Source organism: Pelodiscus sinensis, chromosome 2 (assembly GCF_049634645.1).
Source record: "Pelodiscus sinensis isolate JC-2024 chromosome 2, ASM4963464v1, whole genome shotgun sequence".
NCBI lineage: Eukaryota > Metazoa > Chordata > Testudines > Trionychidae > Pelodiscus > Pelodiscus sinensis.
Genome location: NC_134712.1, coordinates 247,505,545 through 247,532,946, shown reverse-complemented (window position 1 = coordinate 247,532,946; position 27,402 = coordinate 247,505,545). Strand labels below are relative to the sequence as shown.

The following is a 27,402-nucleotide window of genomic DNA, read 5'->3' as shown; positions in this document are numbered from 1 at the left end:
TCAGGAGAGCTCTTCCCAGTTTTGATGTGACTTTGAGTAAGTCATACAACTTCTCTGTACCTCAGTTTCCTCATCTGTTAAATGGGAACAAGATTTGCCTGATAAACATTTGTGGATATAATTCAGTAGCTGATATACAATGATCTGAGCGCCTGAGCTAGAAGGCGACACACAAAGTAGTGTTCTCCCTGGACCAAATTCTGCTTTCAGTTATAAAACTATGGACCCACTGAGATGAGTTGTTTCAGCATAAGAAGAATTTGGTCCCTAGTCTCCATTTGCAAGGGAAAAGATAGCAGCGACAGCATTATGGCAGGAAAAATGGCAGGAAAAATGCTGTTTGCTTACCTTTAGGAAAATAAAAGGAAGCAAAAAACTACAAGTGCTATATCACTAGAAAATAAACTATTAGAATTTAATAAAGAGAATGAACAAGCCAGACTCTAGAGGTTTTAGTTGATATCTGTCAGTCAGTCTGGGATATTATACAAATACTTCACATGGAGGCAGGGCTGTTTACAAGGTATAGAGGGCAAATACCCCGGGGCCTGGTGATTCAAAAGAGCTTGCGTCTCCCAGCCACCACCAATAGTGTGGCAGCGGCCAGAACCCTGGGCCCTTTAAATTGCCACTGGAGCCCCACACTGCATGCTCCAGGCAACACTGAGGGCTGCAGGGGGGTAGGTGTGGCATACTCCAGGAGGTGCTGAAGCAGCCTGTGGGAAGCTAGCCCCAGCCATGTCCCTTCTGCCTAAAGCCCCACCCCTTCTTGAGAATCAAAGCCACCCCCGCTGCTTTGCCAGTGGCCTGGTGAGTCTGTTGGTCCCCCGCACTGGAGATGAAAGTGGGCTGGTGCGGCACTCCAATAAGAACTGGCTGCCGGGCTAACCTAAACTTGGATGACCTTTTACTCCTCCTTCTGCTTGCCCCACCCCTATGGTTGCCAGCTAGGGTTGCCAGATGGTTGAAACAAAAGTACTGAACACCCCCCCCCCCCGCCCGCAAAAAAAAAAGGGAAAAAATTCTGTTGAAGGGGAAAAAAATGGGGTGGGGACCAAAGCTGAGCATAAATAAATAAATAAATAAAACAAAACAGCATTAAAACAGCATGTCCCCTTTAATAGTGAGTGCAGGGATAGGAACAGGGGAAAGGTTGAGCACTAAGACCCAGGGGAAGCTTCCCCTTGGTCGGCAGCAATTTTGCGCCTGCAGCCTTGCGGAACCAGGTAAGCATGTGGGCTGGGGTTGGGGGGCTGGGGGTGTTGGGAGCCGGGGGGCTCAGAGGAGGGGTGGGAGGCCGGGTGCTGAGTGTTTGTAGGGTTGCCAGGTGCCCAGTATTTTCGCTTCGTAGCCAGGGGAAAAAATCAGAAAATACTGGACATTTTAGGTATTCTCTGAATTTGTTTACCGGACAGGAGGCAAAAATACTGGACTGTCCAGGTGAATTCTGGACACCTAGCAACCCTATGCAGCCCTGCCATGGCAGTGCCACTGATGGGGGAGCAAAAGGGGCAGCTGCCCTGGGGCCCAGCAATTTAAAAGTTCCGGGGACTCCTGGCCACTGTGGCAACATCTGAAAGCCCCAGGCCAGGCCCTTCAAATCTCTGCAGGAGCCCTGGGTATCCCAGCTGCCACCCGGGAAGAACTGACTGGCCCTCAGCCCTTCCGTCCAAGGCCCTGCCCCTTCTGGAGCCAGAGTGGACCTTCCCTTGCAGAGGATTCCAGACCCAGTGCAGAATGCAGAAGTAAGTCCCAAGAGTCTTACTTCTACCCCTGCCTTCACCATTGGCAAAGGTGTTCTCAGTGCTCAATTTTAAATGCTTGTGTTTTAGTGGATCTCCATCAGCATGTTTGTGTCATAGTGAAGCCTGGAGGAACTTCTTGATGAAGACTTTGGAACCATGCCCTCCAAACTGTTCTTTTTGTAGCAACATCACAGACATCAGAGAGCAGATTTTTGCGTGTTAGCTCCAAAGCTCCATCTGGCTTTTCTCCTCTCTACCAGTTTAAAAAAATTGATTTACAATGAATTAATTTTTAAACACATTCCAAGCTGTAATGAGAAACAATGCTTTCTGAATTGTACCAGAGAGGTAGCCATGTTAGTCTGAATCTGCAAGAACAATGAGAAGTCCTGTGACACCTTATAGACTAACAGATTTATTGGAGCATAAGCTTTCGTGGGCAAAGACCCACTTTGTCAGATGCATGTAGTGGAAATTCCAGAGGCAGGTATAAATATGTAGGCATAAGAAAAGAGTTCCCATCAAGAGTAAGGCTAGAGATAACGAGGTCAATTCAGTCAGGGAGGATGAGGCCCACTTCTAGCAGCTGATGTGGAGGTGTGAACACCAAGAGAGGAGAAACTGCTTTTGTAGTTAGCTAGCTATTCACAGTCCTTGTTTAATCCTAAACTGATAGTATCCAATTTGCAGATGAATTGTAGCTCTGCAGTTTCTCTTTGAAGTCTGTTCTTGAAGTTTTTTTGTTGCAGGATGGCTACTTTTAAATCTGCTACTATGTGTCCAGGGAGATTGAAGTGTTCTCCTACAGGTTTTTGTGTATTGCCATTCCTGATATCTGATTTGTGTCCATTTATTCTTTCTGAATTGTGACCCACTAAAGGCCCCATCTGGCAATAAACCTGCACTTAAAACACCTGCTAAGTTCAACAGATCTGCCCATGTAAGTATGTGGGAGAAGAACTTGCCCGTGTTGGTGCTCAGCTTGCCTGCACTTTTGTAAAGAAGGAGAAATCTTACCTACACCCAGTTTGTGCAATGATTTAACTAAACTGGTTTAAAAATGGATTGTATTAATGAACATTGCTATATAATGCACTAGCAAGTGTGTATGTACACCACTGCTCTTTACGGCATGGAATAAAAACAAATGTGCACTAGCTATAGCAAACAGGCCTCGGCTCCTCTTTAGAGGCCAGGTCTTCTCTCCTGCTCTCTTTGCTCCCAGGATACCCTGCAGACAGGGCACAGGGCCTCATACCATTACTTAGTGTCCACAGGATCTAAGTGGGTTTTCTCAAGGGGCATAGGCCCTCATAGCTTATTTATAGTCCTAGAAAGTTAGATAATGTAAATGATTGTGTGTGGAGAGGGTTATTGTTAAGCCCCCAAATCAGCACTCCATACACAGGCAGGAAATGAAGTTAATTAAATGGTACTGCAGTGGGGCTCTTGCTTAGGGTTGCCAGGTGTCCGATTTTGAATCGGACAGTCCGGTATTTGAGGATTCAGTCCGGGAAACAAATTGAGAAAATACCGGACATATAAAATGTCCGGTATTTTCTTATTAGGTAAATTGTATTATTATCAGGAGTGTGATGGGCTGGGCCCATCCCTCCTCTGGGGAGTGGAAGTGCCAGAGGCTCCCAGCCTGGGATCTGACCGGCGCAGCCCCCTTCCCCCCCGGCACTGTTGCGCATGCGCCCTGAGCTGTGCACCGCGTTCAAAAGAGGTGCCGGCTCAGCTGAGTGCAGGAAGGGCCAATGGATGCACCGGGGCAGCCGGGGAGAGAGCCGCCGGGTGCGCAGAGGCAGCCAGGAAGGATGCTGCCAGACGCGCTGGGGCAGTCGGAGAGAAAGCGGCCGGACGTGCCGGGACTGCCAGGGAGGAAGTGGCTGGACACTTTGGGACAGCCGAGGAGGCAGGAACCGCTGGGGACACCAGAGCCAGTCGGCCCACGAAGAGGAACGAAGATTCCAGGAAGCTGACATCGAAACGGGGGCTTCCTCCACTGGCACGGGAGTGGCAGCCTCTCGCCCCCAGGAGAGAGATTCGGCGGCGGAGCATTTAAGCTTGTAGGAAGCAGTTCCAGGACGGGGGTGTCGTACGGGACGGTGACTAACCCCCGAGAGGGGTGGTGAATGATTGACGTGGGGCTCACCATTCAGGTAAGGTCTACTCAACCTTACCTTAGGGTCCTGGGGCTGGAGCTCGAGAGCAGGGGAGGGCCCGAGTTCCCCTACTCAACCCAAAAGTGACTATTGAGAGAGACGAAAAGGCAGGACATGGATTTAAACTCTTTTGTTTTTCTCACCTCCCACTGCTGAACTCTGGGCTACGCGGGGACGAGGGCCACCCAAAGTGGGAATGGACTCCAGCCCGTTAGCCGATAGTTGTGGGGGAAGGACCGTTGGCTCAAGAGGGAGGGGCTCCCGTGCTCAGGGGTCCGACCCCGGTATGTGGGTAGGCCCTTCGGCGACTCACGAGCCTAGAATAAACTCGGGATCGAAGCCCTTGTGCGGCTAACAAGGGCGCCCTGATCCCACATTCCCCGGGGAGGGGAAGCGGATACGTGACAAGGAGTATCAGTACGAAGTTGCGAACTGGCTGGCTGGTAGACACACTCACGCTGCATGAGTGTGTCTACCAGCCAGGCAGTACGCAACTACGCGATGGGGGGTGCGGCCGGGGCGGGATGGAATCTCCGGGGCTGGACTCACTAGTGCTTTGACGGGACCATGTGCGGGATGGGCAGCGCCCCAGGATCTGAGTGCGCCCAGGTCAATCCCGCTCGCCACCAGCCGATTCTTTCGCCCTGCTCCCCACCCCCGGCCAGCCTCGCTGCCCCCCAATTCCTCACCCCCATGCCAGCCCTGCTTCCTGCTGGCCAGTTTCCCCCACCACCTCCTCCCGGCCAGCCCTGCTCCCCTCCTGGACAGTCCCCCCCATCTGAGATTAAATGTGTCCAGTATTTTTTGTTAAGCCATCTGGGAACCCCTACTCTTGCTAACCAAGCTGAGCAGGATCAGGACCTACATTTTCAATCTGAACAAATACATGGTATGACGTTATTACAGATTATTGGTTGTACATGAAATAGTTGCAGCAACTGGAAACTGTGGCATGAGAAGGTGTGTCTACCCTGCTCCCTTAGCTCGAAATAAGCTACGCAATTTCAAGTTAATTTCAAAACAGAGAGCTATTCCGAAACATCCCTTAATTCTTGTGGAACGAAGTTTATAGGAACATCAGAATAGCTCGCCTGTTTTGAAAGCTATTTCAAAATAACGGGCACGCTGTCAAAAGGCAGAAAACGCTATTTCGGGATACCAGAAGTATCCCAAAATAGCACCATTGTCGAGATGCATCCAAACGGTGGTGGTGTGCAATTAATCAACATAGCACTGTTTCTCCTGAATGTCCAAAGCAACTGAAAAATCAGAGGTGGGCTGTCTAACTGATTTAAATATGGCCACTACATGCTTAGGCCATGAATCTTCATTCAGTAGATACTTGCACAAAGATTTGTGACACTTATCCACGAACATTTCTGAAAACAACAACTCTCTTCTCCCACGCTGTTAGCAGGTGTTGATTCTGCTGGGAAAATTAACAGGGGGTTTGCTGACTCTGAGACAGGTAAAGGTTAATCAACCAGCATGTAAAAGCATTGTGATGGGCTCTAAAGGGAGCTAGCATTGAGGATGTGAGAATCCTAATAGCAGTGACTTAGTCTGATGGTCTTTATGCATCTTCTTGTTTTGTTTGTTAATAAAGTGAAACCCAAGATGGGGTAAATTAGTTTGCACTTTACATAATGCATGGATGATGACTATAGAACTGGTTGGGAAATGTAGCTACTTGCATATGAAAAATACTCTGAGAAAATCTATTAAATGTATTTGAATGAGCACTCACAAATCTTTTTTGAAGCTAAGTATGCAGCCCTAGTCCTTAGATTCTTGCTCAGGCTGTCTCTAGACTACAAAGAAAAGTCAGAAAAATATACACAAATTGTGAACTGCAATTTGCGTATCTTCTTCCGCTTTTCTTCTGAAAGAGGCTTTTCCAAAATTTGGCCCGTCTACACTGGGCCAAATGTCAGGAAAAAAGCCTCTTTCAGAACATCCCTTCTTCCTTGTAGAATGAGGTTTACAGGAATGCTGAAAAACGCATCTGCTTTTCTGAAATTTTGTTCCAGTATCCTGGAAAAATGTTGTTCTAGGATCCCAGAAAAACTCTGCAGTCTAGATGTACCCTCAGTTTTAGCTAGGTGCACTACATTGAGAACTGCAGCCTTACCTCATAACTTAGATCCTTAAAAACTTTTTTTGTATCACTTGATTTATGCTTCAGTGCCTCAGGAGCAACCATACCATTCCTCACTCATTAAGCACCTCTGCCATTTTCAAGTTTCCTGTTACTGTTTCTCCCTCCTCACTGAGCAATGGGCCTATCCTGTCCTTGGTCTTCCTGTTGCTTCCTCTTACTTTTCCCATAGAAGTTGTGCACTGCAGCAAGCCACTTGACCCAAAATTTTCAAGTGTCCTCTTCAGATGTAGGATTTGACACAAAGTCAGTGTAAGACTCAGTGCTAGGTTATCAGAGGTGGTAGCCAACTGAAATCATCAGGAGACGGGGGTGTTCAGAATGACTGAAAATGAGACCTTAAGAGTCTTAAGTTGGCTGCTAACATTAATAGATACTTTTGAAAATGTTGGTATTAGCATGGCTGTGCCTTGGTTTCCCTGTCAGAGATAAACCTACCTCACATGGGTATTATAAGGCCTAATTTACGAGCACTTGTAAAATGCTTTGATTTCCTTAAGTGAAAGGATCTATAGAAGTGTAGTTGTCATTTTTTGTGGTATTGCAATAAAGCTATTTACCCTAACGGTGGATACACTCTTTTCCTAATACAGCCATTCTTCAGCCTATCTGTGATGTAATCTCCCTTGGCAATACCTATGCTAGCCCTACTTTTTTTTTTACTGCACATTAGGAATGAAAGCTTTTGAGAGCTTGGCTTCTCAGACATCCCTGCTGACCAGCATATCACTGATGCTGGGTTGTGGTTTTCCTTCTGCCTCTACAACATTTATATTGATTGATCATTGTCATTTGCTACTCTTATCCTGTGCTATTTATTTTAATTGTTCTGTATTGCAGAGGAAACATTCAGTCCTTATGGAATCTACTGCCTTTGAAATCTTGTTTTTAGTACACTTTAGCCAAGCAGTGAATGTTACTAAGTACTGAAGAGCTCCGACTATCTATTTCAATAGCACGCCCTACAATTCACGCAGAATTCAGTTTGATTTTATCTGTTACATTTCTGATTCCTTCTGGCCACTTGGCTGAAGTGTAAAGTCATGTGATTGATAGACAATTAGCCTATGATGTGCAATGTTGTCCTCAGGGTGTTATGGTTTTTTTCATTTAGTTGAAGTTTTATGGGACCCAAAGATACAATGCTCATATCTTTTATCTCCCTTTTCCTGATATATTCTTCAAGAATTCAAGCACCTTTGGGACACTGCCAAGATCAGAAAAAAACAACATCCCTTGTAGAGTTTCCTCTTAATCGTTCTGATAAATAGCAAAAATCCGAGAGTTCAGACTTAAGGCCCAAAGATCCATGGGCAGCAGGTGAAGGCCCAGCTAGGGAAGGAAGCTGAAGCCCCACCCTTTCTGCCCAAAGCCACACGCCATTCACGGAGACCATACCCCTTCACAAGCTCCCCCCACAAGCCAAGCTAGGTCCATCCTCAGCTCTGGGCTGGGGCTGCCGCACAGCGCAGCCTCAACCTTCCCCAGCCACTAGGGAGTCTGGCTGCAGCCTCTCCTACGTGGCTGGGCAGCATAGGCAATTTTGGGAAGGCAATGCCTTCCTTTGCCTCCATTACTCACCAAGATCCCTTGAGATTTTCATGGATCTTGAGAATTTGCTGGGGAGGGGAGAATAGTCATCTGTGCTACTTACGTGTACACTCTGGTTCTAGGGTTGCCAGATGGTTTAACCAAAAATACCGAACACCTTCCCCTAAAAAAAACACCAGGGAAAAAATTCTGTTGAGGAGGAGGGAGGAAAGAGGGGAGACCAAAGTTGTTGAGAACCCCCCCCCCAAAAAAACCCCAGCATTAAAACAGCATGGCCCCTTTCAAAGCGTGCAGAGTCAGAATAGGGATAGGAACAGGGGAGTGGTTGAGCACTAAGACCCAGGGAAAGCATTCCTTCCCCTTGGTCTTTAGGCTTTTTGCCGGCTGCCATTTTGTTTTCTTGATCAAGCCAGAATGTAGCTTCCCTGTGGAACCAGGTAAGCAGAGGGTCTGGGGGCGGGGGGTGTCAGGGACCCGGGGGGGTTGGGCCCGGTTGCTGAGTGTGTCTTAGGGTTGCCAGGTGTCCAGTATTTTCGCCTCCTGGCAGAGAAAAAAACAGAAAATACCGGACATTTTAGGTGTCCGGTATTTTCTGAATTTTTTTTTACTGGACAGGAGGTAAAAATACTGGACTGTCCAGGTCAATACCGGACACCTGGCAATCCTATCTGGCTCTCCTCTAGCTCTTTGCTAGCTGACATGGCTTCTCCTGTGGACAGTCATCCTTGCAACCTATTTCAAGGGCCAGGATGGAGTGGGAGAGGGGGCAGTAAGGGAGCTTCTCTCAGGTATGAATGCTGACTCATGTTGTATTTGGTAAAAAAGTGCTGATCATCTTCCCTCAAAAGCAAAACAGTGCAAAGGCAGCCCTACATTGTAAAAACTTGGTTCTGGTGTAATTTAATCTTTATTTGTATAATCCCACTGAAAATCTTTGTATAGTTAGATTGCCCCTATCTGTTTAAAACATTCCTAAACTCCCTTAGAGGACTGCAGTTACAAGTAGTTCTTCTTCGAGTGCCTGCTCATGTCCATTCCAGTCAGGTGTGCACACACTGTGCGCACAGATTCTAGAGCTTTTTCCCTTAGCAAAACCCATCGGGCCAGCCAGGGAGCCCCCTGGAGTGGCGCTGGTATAGTGGTGCATATATATCCCTGTTCGCCCTCTACTCCTTAAGTTCCTTCTTACCACCAGTGATGGTAGCTGGAGCGCTTATCTATCTAGTTGTTCTTCCCTTAGTGCAACGCCTGTCTGAAGTGCTTAGGAGTAGATCACCATATGGACAGCTGCCAGATCTGTAGGAGCTTCAAGCCCAGAACCAAGTGGGAATGTGATTCCTGCCTGAAGCTCCTCTTAATAGAGTCAGCTCTTCAGGCAGCAGTACTGGAAGCGGCATCAAGCGTCCACAGTACACCAGCGTCCATCAGAGAACTGTCGGTGGCACCAAGACAACTGGCACTGTCAAGGCCTTCATCATCGAGGCACTGATCTCAATTCCCGGTGCATTTGACAAAGGAGCATATGGGAAGGTCCTCAGCAAGAAATGGCCCATAAGGATGGGCACCTGGCTGAGGGCCCTCACCAGGACACTCCCGAGCCACGCTGGCACTGGTTGAGCATGAAGCACATGGAGGGTCCAGTGTGTTAGCTGGTAATAGAGCAGCTCCATCAACCGTCAACGCCAGAGGCTTTTGATGTGGCATGGGAGCTGATGTAGCTCACCTCGGCCCTGGGGCTGGTCACGGATGAGGGTCGACATCCCCCACTTCTGGCACCAGAGTCAAGTCCACCATCAGTGCAACCACGACTAGCCCCAAGCTCGGCGCCTGTACTGAGGCTGGGCCAGTTCCACCTCCTACCATGGTGCCACACTGGTCCATGGCACCGATGCTAACACCGGCACCAGCATCAACACTAACGCTAGCACCGGCGCCGACACTGTCACTTATGCTGGCACTGATACTTGCTCCGGCACCACTTACAGTACCACATTTGTCATCGGTACCGTTGACAACAGTACTGCTTGTGTATATGGTACTGCAGATCCAACTGGCATCAATCTTGCCGGCACCAGGAACCTTATTGACCCTGGTACCACTGATGGTGGCTCCACTTGTCCTGGCACAAATGACTATGGGAGCGTCTTATCCCATGGTGCCACTGGCACATAAACTGGCACTGATGCTGCCACCGGCACCGCCAGGTCTAGGATCCGTGTCAACTCATAGAGGCAAGCCATCAGCAATGCCAAGGCACATGTCATCCTGCCGCTCCTCGGTACCATCCACGGCACCACCCTGGTCAGCTTCAGACTACTCTTCTGAGTCGGAGGCCGAGTCAGCATGCTCAGGGCGGTCTTAATCCAGGTCAAGATCCCAGCACCGGTCTTGATCATCATACCGGTCCCGCCAACACAGCCTGACTTCCCTCCAAATCCTGGCAACCATAATGGAAGCCTCATCAACAGGGGCCCTTCTGGACCCACTGGGCAAACCACCAGGCCCAGAGGCTGCAACCATTCGTGCATGCCTTGGTTCTGGCACAGCCAAGGGGCACTCCATCTGCGACCCCTCTGACCAGACCAGAAGAGTCGGAGGCAGGTTGTTTGACCTACACAGAGGTGGCCAGGTCGGCAACAAGAGGCTCCGCAAGTTCCCCCACCAATAACCACCGAGCATCAACAGGTTCTTCCCCTTCAGTCCTCATCGTCGTCACCGGATGAAGCACTAGCTGAACCAGCCCCGGCGATGCCAGCCATGGATGCCAGGGTGCATCAAGAATTGCTTCGCTGGGTGGCAACTAACCTTGGGGTGCAGGCGGAGGAGGTGGCTGAGGACCTGGACCCCATAGTAGACATTCTTACAGCAGACACTCCAGCCAAGGTGGCACTGCCGCTGAATAAGACAATGTCCAAGTTGGCTAAGACTTTGTGGCACACACCAGCCTCGATCCCTCCTACCCAAAAAGGGGTGGAGAGGCGTTACTTTGTCCCACAGACAGGTCATGAACACCTCTACTCCCATCCAACCCCAGGTTTGCTCGTGGCCCAAGCAGCAGGTCAAAAGGAGAGGCAAGACCACCACAAGTCCTTTGCCTAAGAGCAAGGAACCAAAAAAATTGGACCTACTGGGCAGAAAAGCCTATGCAACAGGGGGGCTCCAACTCCACATTGCAAACCAACAGGTTATGCTAAGCAGATATGCGTATAACACGCTATCGTCAATGGACAGGTTTAGGTATCGCCTCCTGTCACGTTGCTGGATCTTGAGGGGAGCAGCCAGATCACTGATGCACCCATAGGTGGGGGTGTTGGCCCCAAAAATGGTATAGAAGGGGGCCATGTGAGGTATTGAATCGAAGCTTATTATCTGATAATCCTATGTACGCTGTTCATGTGTTTGTATAATGTCTGTGTGTGCAATTATTAGCATGTACTTGTATGGACACTGAAGATTTCCATCTGGACTCGATGCATCTGGACTCGACAGTTGTGAAAGCATCCCTGCCCAGAGCCAGGTTCATGAGCATCAGAGTGATAATAGAGGGCCTCAGGGCTGCGCTGCTCATGACAGCCTGCACTTGTATGAGACTCTTAGGTCAAATGGCAGCATGTACCTTCGTAATACAACATGCCAGGCTGCACTTACGACACCTCCAAGAGTGGCTAGCCTCAGTCCACAACCCAGCCCATGCACCACTGGACGAGCTCCTCATGATACCGGAGGCTGTCCTCCAGTCTCTGGATTGGTGGCTCCAGGAACAGGTGGTGTGCCACGGAGTCCTGTTTACCAGACAAACCCCATCAGGATGACTGGTGACGGACGCATCAGATGTCAGATGGGGAGCCCATCTCTCAAACCTGAGGACCCAAGGTATGTGGTCCCCTGATGAACGCAGGTTACACATAAATGTCAAAGAACTCAGGGAAGTCAGACTGGCCTGTCTGGCATTTCTGCCTCACCTAGAGGACCTGGCTAAGTACGATTAAAGGTACAGTAGTTGCTAACTGTTAACCATCTAATCTTTCTCTTAAATTGCTAGCTGAAAACTTTATCTTTAGACTTTTGCTGTGCTTTTAGAAAGTCTGTCTTTTTAAAAAGTTTTTTTAATATATTTTTTGTCTAATATCAGATTTGCAGGGAATAGTGTGGCCACCTTTTTCATAGCAGATGATTCTGCTTCTTGCTGGTACACTCAGCAAAGAAAAATGAACTCCAGCCGCCAAAAGAACATACAGGAAGAAGTACAAGCAGTCTTAGTAACAAGCTCTTGACTTTTAGCTTAACACTTAAAACTATGGAAGCATTTCCAGTGAAGCAGATAGATGGAGAGAATGTGCTGTTTCTGTGAAATGGGAGGAGGTGGCAATGGAATAGGGGACAACAGTTTGCAGAGCAAATTGAGAGTCAAATCTTGAGAACCAGAATGCACCTGTTAAAACGTGGCATTTGGTTACTTCTAAGTAACTTGAAAGGTGAATTTAAAATTACTTAGTACACTAGCATGGTACACAGTGAATGACGAGGTATTCCACACTACGCACAGTTGTTGGTGCAAACCTATCTGCATTATTGAGACTTGCATTTGGCTTATGTTTTGAAAACATTTTGCCGGCTGAGCTGATTGTAGAACAGTGCATTGGTTGGAGGATTTTAAAGCAACGCTATTCACAGCACTGTCCAGCCCTTGTCTTTATTTCCTCAAGAACAACCAAAATACATAAGATCAGAGATCCCAGGAGATAAAACTGCATTCCTGCCTTTGTTGGATAAAGAGCAAACTGCCCTGTAACTTATTTAAATAATCATCCTCCACAATTTGAGGGAGTAAGTTCCTGTCAATAAGCCTGAAAGGAGTTCTGTCAACAGAGAACAGCATGCAAATTCTGAACTGAAACAAGGTCAGGCATTTTGCTAGCCAATGCACTCTTGCACTATTCTGAATGTAATAAGACCGGCATTGTTAGGTTTGCTCTTGCTTTAGTAAACCATGACCGTACAGAGCAGTTCAGTAAGCACATTAACCACTGTTGTTTGTAAGCATCGTGGTAACCAAGGCATGGTAATTTATAAAACACTGGTTTATGGTGCCTTAAAAAACTTTTATCTGGAAATGTGGTTGCAAATTTCACAGCCCTAAACCGAAACTGAACTGTAACCACTAGATGCTTCTGAAGGACCGTTTTGAAGGAACAACTCTTCAAGTCTAAAAGATTAAAATATGCACAGATAGAAGGATGCATGAATACCTGAACTAGCAAGATGGAGCTACATTAAAATAGCTTTGTCCATGCTATAAGTTACATTGCTGTAGCTGTACTGTTAAAATAAATACATTAATGGAGATTGCCTATCTCCTAGAACTGGAAGGGACCTTGAAAGGTCATTGAGTCCAGGTCACTATCTTCACAGCAGGACCAAGTACCATCCCTGACAAGTTTTTGCCCCAAATCCCCTCACAAGAATTGAACTCACAACTCTGGGTTTAGCAGGCCAATGCTCAAACCACTGAGCTCTCCCTCCTGTTGATAATAAAACCTTGTACTTTTTCTGTCTATCCAGAGTTCTTACAGGTATTAATTCTTCAACAGCTTTGTGTTAAATCCTAAAATCATTATAATATTACACCTATCTTAGCTATGCAATGGATGCTACCATTATTAAAACAGATGGGAAACTGAGGCACAAGGAGGGGTAAAGGCTGAATTGTGCCATTATAGCACAGGCTGGCATTGAGGCCAGTGTGGAGCTATTCCTCCTCTTGGGGAATGACAGGAGGCACTGTCTCTCAGGAAAGCACTAGGCAACTCCTTGTTCTCAGTACTCCCCTTGTACACTCATGGAAGGGTAATCCATCACCTGACACCAAGGGTATGTCTAGACTGTATCCCTCTGTCGGCAGAGGGGTGCAGATTAGGCAGGTCGACCTTGCAAATGAAGCGGGGATTTAAATATCCCATGCTTAATTTGCATAAAATGGCCACCGTTTTTGCCTACTCAGTACTTTGTCCGCAAAAAGAGGCAGTCTAGAGGGAGATCTGTCAAGAAAGAAAGCCTTTTTTGACAGATTCCTTATGCTTCCTGCAAAGAGGTTTACAGGATCTGTTGAAAAAGGCTTTCTTTCTTTGCAAAGCCGCGGGGAAGCCGGCAGCGGAGCAGTCCAGGCACACCTGGGTTGCCCCGCTGCCCGAGCCCCCCCCCCCCCCCCCCGGCTTTGCAAAGCCGCGGGGAAGCCGGCAGCGGAGCAGTCCAGGCGCGCCTGGGCTGCCTCGCTGCCTGAGCCCCCCCCCTCGGCTTTGCAAAGCCAGCTTCCCCGCGGCTTTGCAAAGCCGCGCGGGGGGGAGGGGGGAAGTAGGGGGAGGGCAGCGGGGCTGCCCCGCTGCCGGAGCCCCTCCGCGGCTTTGCTCTCCTTCTTCCTGGTCTGCAGACCAGGGAGACGCAGAGAAAGCCCCAGAGTACACGGGTGGCAGGACCGCGAGGTCCCGCAGTCCGTGTACTGTGGGGCAGCCCCGTTCGTAACTGCGGATCCGACATAAGTCGGATCCGCGTAAGTCGGGGACTGCCTGTATCTAAAAGGGTGTCACAAGGAGGAAGGAGAAAATTTGTTCCTCTTGGTTTCTGAGGACAGGACAAGGAGTAATGGGCTTAAAGTGCAGCAGGGGAGGTTTAGATTGGACATTAGGAAAAAATTCCTAACTGTCAGGGTGGTCAAATATTGGAATAAATTGCCAAGGGAGGTGGTGGAATCTCCCTCTCTGGAGATATTTAAGAACAGGTTAGATAGACATCTGTCAGGGATGGTGTAGACGGAGCTTGGTCCTGCCTTGAGGGCGGGGGGCTGGACTCGATGACCTCTCGAGGTCCCTTCCAGTCCTATTATTCTATGATTCTATGAAAAGCAGAAAAACTTGCCTGATGTCCATTGGCCGCTTGAATTTGCACAAGAACACTGATGATCTAATGTAAGATTGTCAGTGTTCTTGCACAAATACTATGCTGCTCCCACTCGGGAAAAAGCCCTCTTGCGCAAATGCTTTTTTTTGCCCCGATGGCAAAAATGGTGATCGGGGCTTTCTTGCGCAAAATCGCGTCTAGATTGGCACGGACGCTTTTCCGCAAAAAGTGCTTTTGCGCAAAAGCGCCCGTGCCAATCTAGACACTCTTTTCCGCAAATGCTTTTAACGAAAAAACTTTTCCATTAAAAGCATTTGCAGAAAATCATGCCAGTCTAGATGTAGCCAACGTGTCTTGCTCAAGGTCATGCCCTATGTCAGTGTCAAAAAAGCAGGGCAAGGACTCAAGTCCTGACTCCTCATCCTCTATTCCAGTGTTTCTCAAACTGTGCTCTGTGGAGCCCCAGGGCTCCACGAGACATCTCCAGGTGCTCTGGAAGGTTGACAAACTGGAAACATCAATAGGTACAACACATACAATCAGTGGACCGCTGGGGCTCTGCATAAATTTTTATGCATGTAAAGTGCTCCGGAGCACAAAAAGTTTTAGAACCACTGCTCTATTCTAATCACTGAACAATAGACTCCATGTGGTAGATCAGTAAAACATGGTAACCCCAGGTATGAAACCAGCTTTAAAGGAAAATGAACTGTACTACTCTTGATTATCCCCAAAAGCTTGGCACAGAATGGAAGTTCGGTCGTAGAAGGATACTACTCCATTTCAGATTACTACTAAAATTCAGGGCTATTATTATTATGACAAAACACACAGCAACATAACTTTACCAGCTGCATTACAAACAGAGATAAGACACTTCCCCTGCCCTCAAGAGCTGACAACCTAAACAAAACGAGACCAGACAAAACAAAGCACAGAATAATAGTTCTGGAGACGTCTAGCAAGGAGAATATTAATGATGAGAAGTAGGGACACTGCTTCAAATTTTGAAATTGCATAAGGATTATGATCCTCTCCTTTCTTTTTTTAGACTTCATCCAATTCTGGTTAAAACAGACATTTGAACAAATGCAACCGCAATTTCTCACATTTTGAGGAATTAAAGAAAGAGAGCTTGGAGTCATGTGTTCTCTAAAACGTACATTTAAAAAAAAGGCTTTACAGATGATCCTGACAATTACAGGCCGGTAAGCTTACTTTCACTAACATACAAACTGAAGGAAAATACAATAAAGAACCAGAGGGGTAGCCGTGTTAGTCTGAATCTGCAAAAGCGGCGAGGAGTCCTGTGGCACCTCAGTTAGTCTATAAGGTGCCACAGGACTCCTCGCCGCTTTTACAATAAAGAACAGAATTATCAAATCATAGATGAACAAATTTTGTTCAGGAACAATCAACATAGGTTTTATAAAGGAGAATCATGCCTTGATGATCTACTAAAATTCTTTAAGGAGGTCAATAAACCCATGAACAAGGGTGAGCCAGTGAATTTAGTATACTTCTGTTTTCTCTTCCCAAAGGCTCTTAAGCAAACAAAGTAAGCTGTCATGGGAGAAGAGGGAAGATCTTCTCCTGGATGAGTAACTGGTTAAAAGATAGAAAGCAAAGGGTAGGAATAAACAGTTTTCAGAAGGGAGAGCAGTAAATAGTGCTGTCCCACTGGGGCCTATACTGGGACAAGAGCTGTTCAACATATTCATAAATTATTTGAAAAAAGGGGTACATAATGAGGTGGTAAAATTTGCAGATGATGCAAAACTACTCAAAGCAGACTGTGAAGAGTTACAAAGGGACGTCACAAAACTGAGTGATTGGGCAACAAAATTGAAGATGAAATTCAATGCAAATAAATGCATGAAAGGCACATTGGAAAACATATTCCCAAAACTATACATACCAAATGATGGGGTCAAAATTAGCTGTGCCATTCAAGAAAGAGATCATGGAATCATTATGGATAGTTCTCTGAAAACATCCACTCTATGTGTAGTGGAAATAAAAAAAGTGAACAGAATGTTGGGAATTATTAGGAAAGGGATAGATAATAAGACAGAAAATATAATATTGCCTCTCTATGAATCCATGATATACCCATCTTGCATCCCATCATGCATATACCCATCATGAATCTTGAATACTGCATGTAGATCTGCTAGCCACATCTCAAAAAAGGTACACTAGAACTGGAAAAGGTACAGAAAAGGCAACAAAAATGATTAGGTGTATTATTAGGAACAGCTTCCATATAGGGAGAGTTAATAAGACTGGGATTTTTCATCTTGGAAAAGAGATGACTTACGGGTAATATGATAGAACTCTATAAAATCATAACTGGCATGGAGAAAGTAAATAAAGAAGTGCTATTTACTCCTCATAACTCAAGAGTTTACCAAAAGAAATTAAGAGGCAGTAGTTTTAAAACAAGAGGAAGTATTTCTTCACACAACACACTATCAACCTGTGGAACTCTTTGCCAGAAGATGTGGTGAAGGCCAAGACTATAACAGGGTTCAATAAAAGAGATAGATAAGTTCATGGAGGATAGATCCATCAATGGTTATTAGCCAGGATGGACAGGGATGCAAAACTATGGTCTGTTTGACAAATGATGGCGGAGAAGTTGGCATCTGAGAGTACTATCAAAGGCTTTCTAATTAATAAAATTCTTAAATAATACACGAGAGGGGATGCTTTAGTAAGCTGTTGATATGTGCCACAGATGCATTTTGGCAACATGCCTTCTGACATCAAAACATGTAGTCCTGTGACCAGGGACCCCATTGGTGCCAACTGGCAAAGGGTAGAAGAGGCAGGGGAAGACAATGCCTTCCCCAAATGCCAGCTCAGTCATGCCAACACTCCGTCTCCAGCCTCTGATCCCCTTCAGTGCGTTTCCCTCAGGGCTATCTGGGATTCAGCCCCACAAAGGCTAGGGCTGTGCTGCCAGCTCTCTAAGGGGCAGCGGAAGCTGGGACTGGACACCGCTCCACCCCCCTCTCCATAGTGCTCTGGCCAGGGAAGATTGAGGGAGGGTGGTCTGCCTCTATGGTGGTGGTGGTAGGAGAGCTTGACTACCATGGGGCTTTGGGCAGTAGGGGGTGAGGCCTCAGGCGGAAGGGGAAGGGCTGGGAGCTTCCAGTCCACAGCCCTAGTTTCACCCTCTGCCCATGTATGTTACAATTCACCAAAGAGTGAACTCTACTAAAAGCATGTGTTATGTTGATCATTACCATAATTGCAAAATGTAGGTATGCATACTGGAAATTTTATGTTTTTAAGGTGGGGCTGATCAAAGGTGATACATTTCTTTTGGGCAAGAGATGCTTATCTATCTGTCTGGATATGTGTAAATCATGTGTTGTCTGCCTCATTAAGTCTGAGCAAAACGTTAATCAAATGCGGAAATACACTAATCAAGAGATTGCAGAAATCTACAGAAAAGGACCTCTGCAGGGAAGCAATAGTGAGGTGTTCTGACTAAAGGCAAAAGCAATGGATTGTTTGGCTTTATATAAGGTACAGAAGTACACCCAGCATCTTTCGCCTTGCTGGCAAGCTGGCAGCCACTTGTTAGTTCACACCTAACTCTGGCTGTTAGTTGCTGTAAGATTTTAGGTGAGCTAAACTTCATTAGACAAAGGATAACTTGTTAAGAAAGTTTAGGCTGTAGGAGAGGTGTTATGATTTTATTGTACATGATACCTTTGTTTCCAATTCTCCTAATCAGTATTGCTATAATCTAAGTTTTGTTAAATAAACCTCTTCTTGCTCTCACTAAAAACATGTGAGGGCTGTGTGTTAAGAGGAGCAGTGATTTGAGGGGTGACTGGTAAACTGAGGGGCTGTGTCTAGACTGGCCAGTTTTTCCAGAAAATCAGCCGCTTTTCCGGAAAAACCTGCCAGCTGTCTACACTGGTTGCTTGAATTTCTGCAAAAGCACTGACTTCCTAGTGTAAGAAATCAGTGCTTTTGTGGAAATACTATGCTGCTCCCATTTGGGCAAAAGTATTTTTCCGAAAGACTTTTGTGCAAAAGGGCCAGTGTAGACAGCAGAGATTTCTTTTCCGCAAAAAAGCCCTAATCGTGAAAATGGCGATCGGGGCTTTTTTGCGGAAAAGCGCGTCTATATTGGCCACTGACACTTTTCCGCAAAAAGTGCTTTTGCGGAAAAGTGTCCTGCCAATCTAGACGCTCTTTTCTGAAAATGATTTTAACGGAAAACTTTTCTGTGAAAAGCATTTCCGGAAAATCATGCCAGTCTAGACGTAGCCAGGGTGTAACGTTCTTCTGGGATGAGTGAATTTGTGGATTCTGCATGCATCCAGTAGGTCAGGGATAGACACTCCAGGAAGATAGTCAGGGTATATTTACACAGCAAAGAAATACCTGCAGCTCTGGCCTGTGCCAGCCAACTGGGCTTGCAGGTCTAGTGTTGCGGGGCTGTTTCACTGCTGTGTGAACTTCCTGTGTTTAGGCTGGAGCTCCTTGATCCTCCCACCTGGGTTGGTCCTAGAGCTTGGTCTCCAGTCCAAGCCCAGAAGTCTACACAGCAGACTGCCCTGAAACTGCTCTGTAGCCAAATCCCACAAGCCCAAATTGCCATGGGTTTTTCCTTACTGGGAAGACACGTTCTCAGAGGTCTCAAGGTTTGGACTCTGCCTATTGCAAATCTGTAAAAAAGGAACAGAGCCTGTGCAGGCCTGGAGGGCAGTGCTTGCATTGTCAAAGGCCTGTGGAATTGGGGAACTCACCCATTGCAGGTATACGCAAGGCTTCCTTTACAAGCTCCACCAATGTATACCCTGGCACAGATAGTTCCTTTCATAATACATGTAGATGATCACAAGGAACAGTTTGGAGTAATAACGGTAGTATTTATAATTGTATAATTGTGCTGTGTACCACTCTACCAACCAAAGGAAAGAAGGAAAATGAACATCCATTTGTAGACTATAAAAATTCTGTGGAGCAGGGCTGGCCTTTTTGTTCTGTGGTTGTTCATCATCTAAGTACGATGAGTTCCTGGTCCATACATATAATCAGAAGATGGGGTTGCGGTCAGATACATTAAGCAGTATTTAATATCAGCTAAAAACAGTGGACTCACATCATGCATTTTGCAGGATTTTGTGGATCTTCTACTATCAGCAGCACCTCAGGGAACTTGTCCTAATAAGGTAAAAGATTTGCATGACTGATGTTCCTTCTGGGAGAAGCTCAGCAAAGTAATATCTTTGATTGGACCAATTTCTGTTGGTATGAGAAACAAGCTCTTGAGCCTATACAGAGCTCTTCTTCAGGTCTGGGAAATGTACTCAGAATGGCACAGCTAACTACAAGGTGGAACAGATTGTTTAACGCAAATAAACACATATATTTCAAGCGACTATTCAAAGTGAAGTAGCCCATTGACAGCTCTCCAGTCATAGGAGAGGAGAAAGGGGAGGGGATTATGTAATAAACCATAAATCTATTGTCTCTATTCAGTCCATGATTTTCAGTGTCTAGCAAAGTTATCAATTTAAGCTCCCGAGCTCATCTTCTGAAGGTACTGTGTGGGTTTCTATTGAGGGTGAAAACTGAGAGGCTAGGTATGGATTGATCATTTTGTGAAGAGTTCATTCACAGGTGCTGTGGGCTACAACAACATAGCATATAACATATTTACAGGAATATGTGCTATTAAGATGGATAGTGGACAGGCAGACAGGGGTAACATTTGGGAGGGCACAAGAGGTCATGTGGTGGGAGGGGCCAGCCAGCAGCTGGCAGGAGGACTGAGGAGGGGGCTAGCACCTGAAGCAGAGATCTGCTTTCCCCCCACACTCACCAGCAGCAGTGATGGTGGGAGAAGCAGAGCAAGGTGGCCCTGCTGCGTTGCTCTCTCTACCACACTGGGAGAGGAGAAATATGGCAGGTAGGGGAGCAAAGCAGTGGGGCTACTTTGCTTCACTCCTTCTCCCTGCCAGTGCCAGTGAATACAGGGTGGGGCAGATCCCTGTTGCAGGCACTAGCCCTGCTCCTCCCCCCACTGAGGGGGTCTAGGGAATAGGAGGGGCAGGGAAGTGGCAGGGCTGGGCAGAGCAAGGGCAGAGAAAGGAAGGTAGGGTTACCAGGTGAGTTAAAAAGAATACTGGACACACTAGATCTCAGATGGGGGTGGGGAACTGGCCGGGAGGCAGGCGGGGCTGGCTGGGAAGCAGGGCTGGGGTGGGGGGAGTGAGTCTGGGGCAGTGGGGCTGTCCAGGGGAGATGGGGGGCCATCGGGGGCAGCGGGGCTGGCCGGAGGAGATCGGATGAGGCAACCGGCCGGTGGGAAGCAGGGCTGGTGGGGGGTGGGATTCGGGGGCAGCGGGGCTGGCTGGGGGAGTTGAGGGGTCGCTGGGGGCAGCAGGGCTGGCCGGGGGAGATTGGGCGAGGGAACTGGCGGGCGGGAAGCAGGGCTGGCGGGGGATGGAGGGAGAGTTGGCTGGGGGAGATCGGGAGGAGGAGGGGAGAACTGGCCGCCGGAAGCAAGGCTGGTGGGGGCATCAGGGCTGGCCGGGGAAGATTGGGAGAAGTGGGGGAGAACCGGCCTGGAGAGGGGGTCAGGGAGAGCGGAGGGAAGGAGAAAGGGGGAGCGAATCGGACGGCAGGGAGCAGGACTGACCCGGGCACGTGCAGATCCCAGGGCACTGGCTGTCCCATGCATGGTCCCGGTGAAGCACGAGTGAGTCCGGGTACAGCTCCACAACGAACTGGAACAGCACTCAGGAGCACATACAGGGCTTCCCCTCCTCCCCAAGGCATCACAAGCAACCAGAGGCTCCCAGCGCCGATTGCGCCCTGCCTCCCAGTCCCTGCCCCTGCCCCCGCCAGGCTTCCCTCGGGTGCCCAGCTGGAAAACTAGAAAATACTGGACATTGCCCATGTCTGGTATTTTCTGAATTTTTTTACCGGACAGAGGGCCCAAAAACCGGACAGTCTGGTTGAATACCGGACACCTGGCAACCTGGGGAGGACAGAGGACAAGGCAGGGCTTGGGGCAGAAGAGGGGTGTTACATGGCTGGTGGCTTCCTACCCCCCAATCCCTTCTCTCCAGTCACCTCTGCAGGTAAACTGGAAGGCAAAAATAAAACCCAACATAGAAATTCCACAGATTTTGCCAAATATCCCAGCTGATTAGAGTTATCCCTGGCACTAACTATTTTATCTATTTAAAAACTGTCTTGAAAGTGTCTAGCTGAGTGCATAATTAGTGTATGATCTGAAATATCTGTGCAGCTTGAAAGCTTGTCTCTCACCAGCAGAAGCTGATCAAAGATATTACCTCACTCACCTTGTCTGTATAGTCTATGTAAATTTATGTTAATATTATTATCCTCTTCATCGCTCCATTCCTTCTGAGTTACCCTGTCCCCCTCCCTTAGGCCCTACTTCTGCCACACACATCCATCAGTGAAGCTCCATATAGGCTTAGCTGTGCACCTCTGTGCAGTGCAGTTTCACACACAGGGCCTGAGATAGCCAACACTCTAGAAACAGTTTTCCCACTCTCTGTAGAGTACCTAGCACAGTTATTCCCCTATCCTGCCTTTGGGCATTCCTACAAAGTCAGATCTGATGGGCGATTACTCTTTGCCAAGTATGATCATCTTCCATGGGAGCTGTACTCCCTCAAATGGCTGATAAGGCTGATCCTTGAACCATGTTTTATTACAATGAGGACAGATGTTTCCAGGTACAGCAGGAGGCTGCTGACCATGACTAGAAACTAGTCTCCCCTTCCTCCTGCGCCTTTTCTCCTTTTGAGCATGTTGGCAGGCTAATTCAAAAAGCAGGGGCCATCACAGAGAACTTCTCTCCATTTTGAGTGATCCTGGATGGATGTCTCCCAGCTGTGCATGTTGCTCTTCTTTAAAAGTTATCATTTAGCAAGTCCTTATAATGCTTCTGCTGTCCTCTCATGTTACAGTACCCTTCTTTCAGCTGAGAAAACAGGACTTGTTTTGGGAGACGATGGTCTGGCATCTGAACAACGTGACCAGTCCAGCAAAGTTGCTGACGGATGATCATTGCCTCCATACTGGTGGTCTTTACCTCTTTCAGAACATTAATGTGAGTGTGCTTGTCTTCCCATTTGATCTTCTAGATCTCGAGGAGGCAGGGTGGGTAGTACTTCTCAATGACTTTCAAATAATGTTTGTAGGTTGTTCAGGTTTCAGATCCATACAACAGCATTGGAAGAATGACGGCTTGATAGACAAGAAGGTTCATGATTGTTCAAATGTTGTGATCTTCAAAAACCCTGTGCTGTAACCAAGCAAAGGCTGAAGTGGCACAGCTCAGCCGATGTTGGATTTCTACATCAATATCTGCCTTGAACTAAGGATGTAAGCGATTAGTCGAGTGATTACTCAGCTAGTAGCTTCTCTCCCTTTTGCTGTCTCTGTATCAGAGGCAGGAAGGCTGGGGGAGTAGGAGCCAGTGCTGGGTGGAGCCGGCTTAAAAGTTGGTTCCCCCAGCACTGTCTCCGTAGTACAGGGAGCGCAGGGGAAGCAGAGCTGCAGCAGTCCCATAGGCGGCACGAGATGGGACTTTTTGGTCCCGGTTCACACAGCCCCTGGGAGCTAATCCTGCTGCAGCTCTGCACTTTAAATGTAGTAAATAATGTTATTACATTTTGGCTACGTCTACACTGGCAAGATTTTGCGCAAATACTTTTAATATAAGAGGTTTTGCGTTAAAGTATTTGCACAAGAGAGCATATACACTGGCATGTGCTTTTGTGCAAGAGATGTGTTTTTGTGCAAAAGCATCCGTTCCAGTGTAGACGCTCTCTTGCGCAAGAAAGCTCCAATGGCCATTTTAGCCATCGGGCTTTCTTGTGCAAGAAATTCATGTTGCCTGTCTACACTGGCCTCTTGCGCAAGAACAGTTGCGCAAGAGGGCTTTTTCCTGAGCAGGAGCATCATAGTTCTTGCGCAAGAAGCACTGATTTCACACATTAGAACGTCAGTGTTCTTGCGCAAGAACTCCCCACCAGTGTAGACAGGCAGCATGCTTTTGTGTAAAATCATGTCAATGTAGACACAGCCTTAAAGTGCAGAGCTACCTCTGGGAGCTAACCCCGCTTATAATCTAACCTCCCCCCTCCCCCCTCCCCGCATCAACTACTTGATTAGTTAATGAACTGATACTTAACATCTCTACCTTGGATGAAAGATAACTTCCAAGGTAAAGAAAATGATTGACATTCTCCAATGCCTCTCAATTGATTTTAATAGATGGGGGTGTATGGCACCTTGTTTGGAGAGGGCTAATGGAACACTTAGTCTTCTTGATATCTCACCCTGAATATGAAGAATGTCATAACTGAAGGGGCTACGTCTTGCTGAGAAACCCAGAAAATGCTTCCAGGATTTTATCATGGTTAGTAATCAGTCAGAATACTTCATTTGACCTGATACTTAAATCAGAAAGTCGGGTTATGTTACTCTGTATTGAAATTAGGAAGGGGTAAGTATTTAGAAGCCTGTGGCAGCGAGGAGAACTAAGACAGGAAAGAGTGAACTTTGTTCTGCCCCAGCTGAAACCCATCATAACCGCTCCCTAAATTTAAATAACTGTACATAAGAACGGCCATACTGGGTCAGACCAAACTTCCATCTAGCCCAGTATTGCGTTTGCGGACAGTGGCCAATACCAGATGCCCCAGAGGGAGGGCTCACAACAGGTAATCCTCATGTGATCCCTCCCGTCACCCACTTCCAGAGAAACAGAGACTAGGGACGCCATTCCTACCCATCCTGGCTAATAGCCATTGATGGACCTAACCGCCATGAATCTATCTCGCTCTTTTTTGAACATTGTTAAAGTTCTAGCCTTCACCGCATCCTCCGGCAAGGAGTTCCAATCCCAGAGGATTGCCTCAAGCAGCTGGGATCATCACAGTAAAATCGAACTCCCCTGGACATACAGGACGGGTGGCATGACCAGGGCTAGGTGGCGATGCACTCACCGGCCCTTCTGCATGATGAAGCCATGCGCCTCAGAGCCGCATTCCCCATAGCCATTCCCCCCAAGATGGGCTCTGCCTGGTACACTGGGCACAGGCCCCACACAGCTCAACACAGCACTGCCCTGATCCTTTCTTCTCCCCACCCAAGGCACACATATTAGCAGGGGCGGGGCTTCAAGCTATTGACAGCCTTTCAGCCAATCGCTGCAGGAGCTGAGAACCAATCCACAGCGGTCATAGAGACGTGGGGGAAGTCCTTTTCTGCACCTCCCTGAGGAGGCGAACGGCCGCCATCTTGTATGTGGCATGCTCTCAACCCGCTTCTAGCTCTTCAAGTCCTTATCGTCCTCGGGATGCCTAGCTATAAGCAGTCGTTCATATGATGATAGCGATGGGAGGTGATTGAAATCCTGGGGAGGCGAGAGACGGCTGGCAAGCGCCTCACTCAATATGGCGGATGAACTACACCTTCTTCAAGATGGCGTCGACAGGCGTTTGCGGGTGACGTCATCCCGCGTCGCTGTACGCTGGTGGTGGGAGGCCCCATCTTAGTGGGGAAGGGGGGGTGGAGAAGTGGTTTCCATAGCAGCGTAGGGTTTTTTTTTTTTTGCAGAACGTTACGGGCTGCCTTTTCTACGGGCTTTCTTTTTTTTTTTAATGGTTTCGACTAGGCCCCGCCCAGCGTGACTGGGACGCCCGGCCCCTCGCCGTTCTGTAACCACGCCCCCACCGCTGACCGCCCAGCCAATGGGGAGGCGAGAGGGGAGGCGGCGCGGCGAGGGCTCAGGCAGGGGCGGCTTTCGGGCGGCGCGCCTCTCTCGGTCCTTCCCCGCTGCCCAGCTCGCTGCCCCGGGGACGCGCCGCCATGGCCGAGGACCCCAGCTCCCTGCCCTGGTCCATCAACAGGGATGACTATGAGCTGCAGGAGGTGATCGGTGAGTGGGGCGCGCGGGCCTGGGCTGCCCGCTCCCTGCGGCGGGGGGAGGCTCTGCGGGAGCGCTGGGGTGGGGGTGCGGCTGCGCTGGCCGCCGTGGCCGTAGCGGGGCTGTGCCAGCGGGCCGGGTGGGGTGTCTGCTCCAGACCGGGCCTGGCTGCTGGGGGTGTGTACCCGACCGGGGGGGGGTGTCTGCCCGTATGGGAGACGAAGGTCCGGGGTGGGTGTCTGCGCCCGTGCCAGAGTCAGAGGGCGAGGGCCCGGGGTGGGGGGTGTCTCCTCCCATACGGGAGTCGAGGGACGAAGGTCCGGGGTGGGGGGGGGGGGGTGTCGCTGCCCGTACGGGAGTCAGGGGGCCCGGGGTGGGGGGGGGTCGCTGCCCGTACGGGAGTCAGGGGGCCCGGGGTGGGGGGGGGGGGGTCGCTGCCCGTACGGGAGTCAGGGGGCGAGAGGCCGGGTCGGGGGGGGGCGTGTCTGTCCGTACGGGAGTCAGGGGGCCCGGGGTGGGGGGGGGTCGCTGCCCGTACGGGAGTCAGGGGGCCCGGGGTGGGGGGGGGTCGCTGCCCGTACGGGAGTCAGGGGGCCCGGGGTGGGGGGGGGGGTCGCTGCCCGTACGGGAGTCAGGGGGCCCGGGGTGGGGGGGGGGTCGCTGCCCGTACGGGAGTCAGGGGGCCCGGGGTGGGGTGGGGGGGGGGTCGCTGCCCGTACGGGAGTCAGGGGGCGTGGGGTGGGGTGGGGTGGGGGTCGCTGCCCGTACGGGAGTCAGGGGGCGAGAGGCCGGGTCGGGGGGGGGGCGTGTCTGTCCGTACGGGAGTCAGGGGGCCCGGGGTGGGGGGGGGGTCGCTGCCCGTACGGGAGTCAGGGGGCGAGAGGCCGGGTCCGGGGGGGGGGGCGTGTCTGTCCGTACGGGAGTCAGGGGGCCCGGAGTGGGGGGGGGGGGGGCGTGTCTGTCCGTACGGGAATCAGAGGGCCCGGGTCCGGGGGGGGGGGGGCGTGTCTGTCCGTACGGGAATCAGAGGGCCCGGGTCCGGGGGGGGGGGGCGTGTCTGTCCGTACGGGAATCAGAGGGCCCGGGTCCGGGGGGGGGGGGGGGGCGTGTCTGTCCGTACGGGAGTCAGGGGGCGAGAGGCCGGGTCCGGGGGGGCGTGTCTGTCCGTACGGGAATCAGAGGGCCCGGGTCCGGGGGGGGGCGTGTCTGTCCGTACGGGAATCAGAGGGCCCGGGTCCGGGGGGGGGTGTGTGTCTGCCGGTACCGGAGTCGGGGAACAAGGGTTCGGGCCCAACGTATGTGTGTGAGGGTGTCTGCTCTGGCTCCGGAGACTGGGGCTGGCTCCTGGGAAGAAGGGCCCGAGGTGTGTGTGTGGAGGGGGGTGTCGTGCCAGGTAGCAGCGGGCTACGGCCCAGCGTGTGTGTCTGCCTGCCTGCCTGCCTTGACCCTGGAGACCGGGCCTGGCTCCTGGGGGGTCGCTCCGAGGTGCGTGCGTGTCTGTGCTGGGGGTTAGGGGCCCCGTTCTTCCCGGCCCTAGCGTGGGGGTGTGTCTGCCTTGTCCCTGGAGATGGGACCTGGCTCCTGGGGGTAGGAGTTGTCGCCGGGGCATCTGCCCAGCCCTGGGGGGGGGGGAGGGGCGAGGCAGGGCTGTGTGTTCCTGGCCTTAACCTGGAGACGTGCTGGCTCGGTTCCTACTCCGGAGGTGGACGGCCGCGAGGGGGTGTGGCTCTCCCGTTGTCTCCCTTCCGAGTCAGTTTCTGTGGGCTGGATTCCTGCTCTCGGGCTGGGGGATCTTGGGGTTTAGGGCCGTGCTTGCAATGGAGGGGCTTTGTTCCAGCTCAGGAAATAGGAGGGCAAAGGGGGACTGGGCTCTTACTCCAGTTCTTTTGTGAGTGTTTTGGGACCTGGGAGTGCCCGTCTCATCAGGTCTGCAGATGCCTT

General features: G+C 49.6%; 1 protein-coding gene across 2 annotated transcripts in view; it reads left to right on the top strand.

Moving 5' to 3' along the window:
* The first annotated feature begins 25,266 nt into the window (after positions 1-25,266).
* The window catches only part of OXSR1 (oxidative stress responsive kinase 1), a 136,401-nt gene continuing 134,265 nt past the window's right edge, over positions 25,267-27,402 (top strand). Inside the window, exon 1 of one of the 2 annotated variants that reach the window (XM_075922856.1) lies at positions 25,267-25,473. In XM_075922856.1, coding sequence (XP_075778971.1) covers positions 25,404-25,473 — 70 coding nt within the window. In that variant the 5' untranslated portion in view covers positions 25,267-25,403. The remainder of the gene's footprint in view (positions 25,474-27,402) is intronic. The other variant, XM_075922857.1, reaches the window with a different exon arrangement.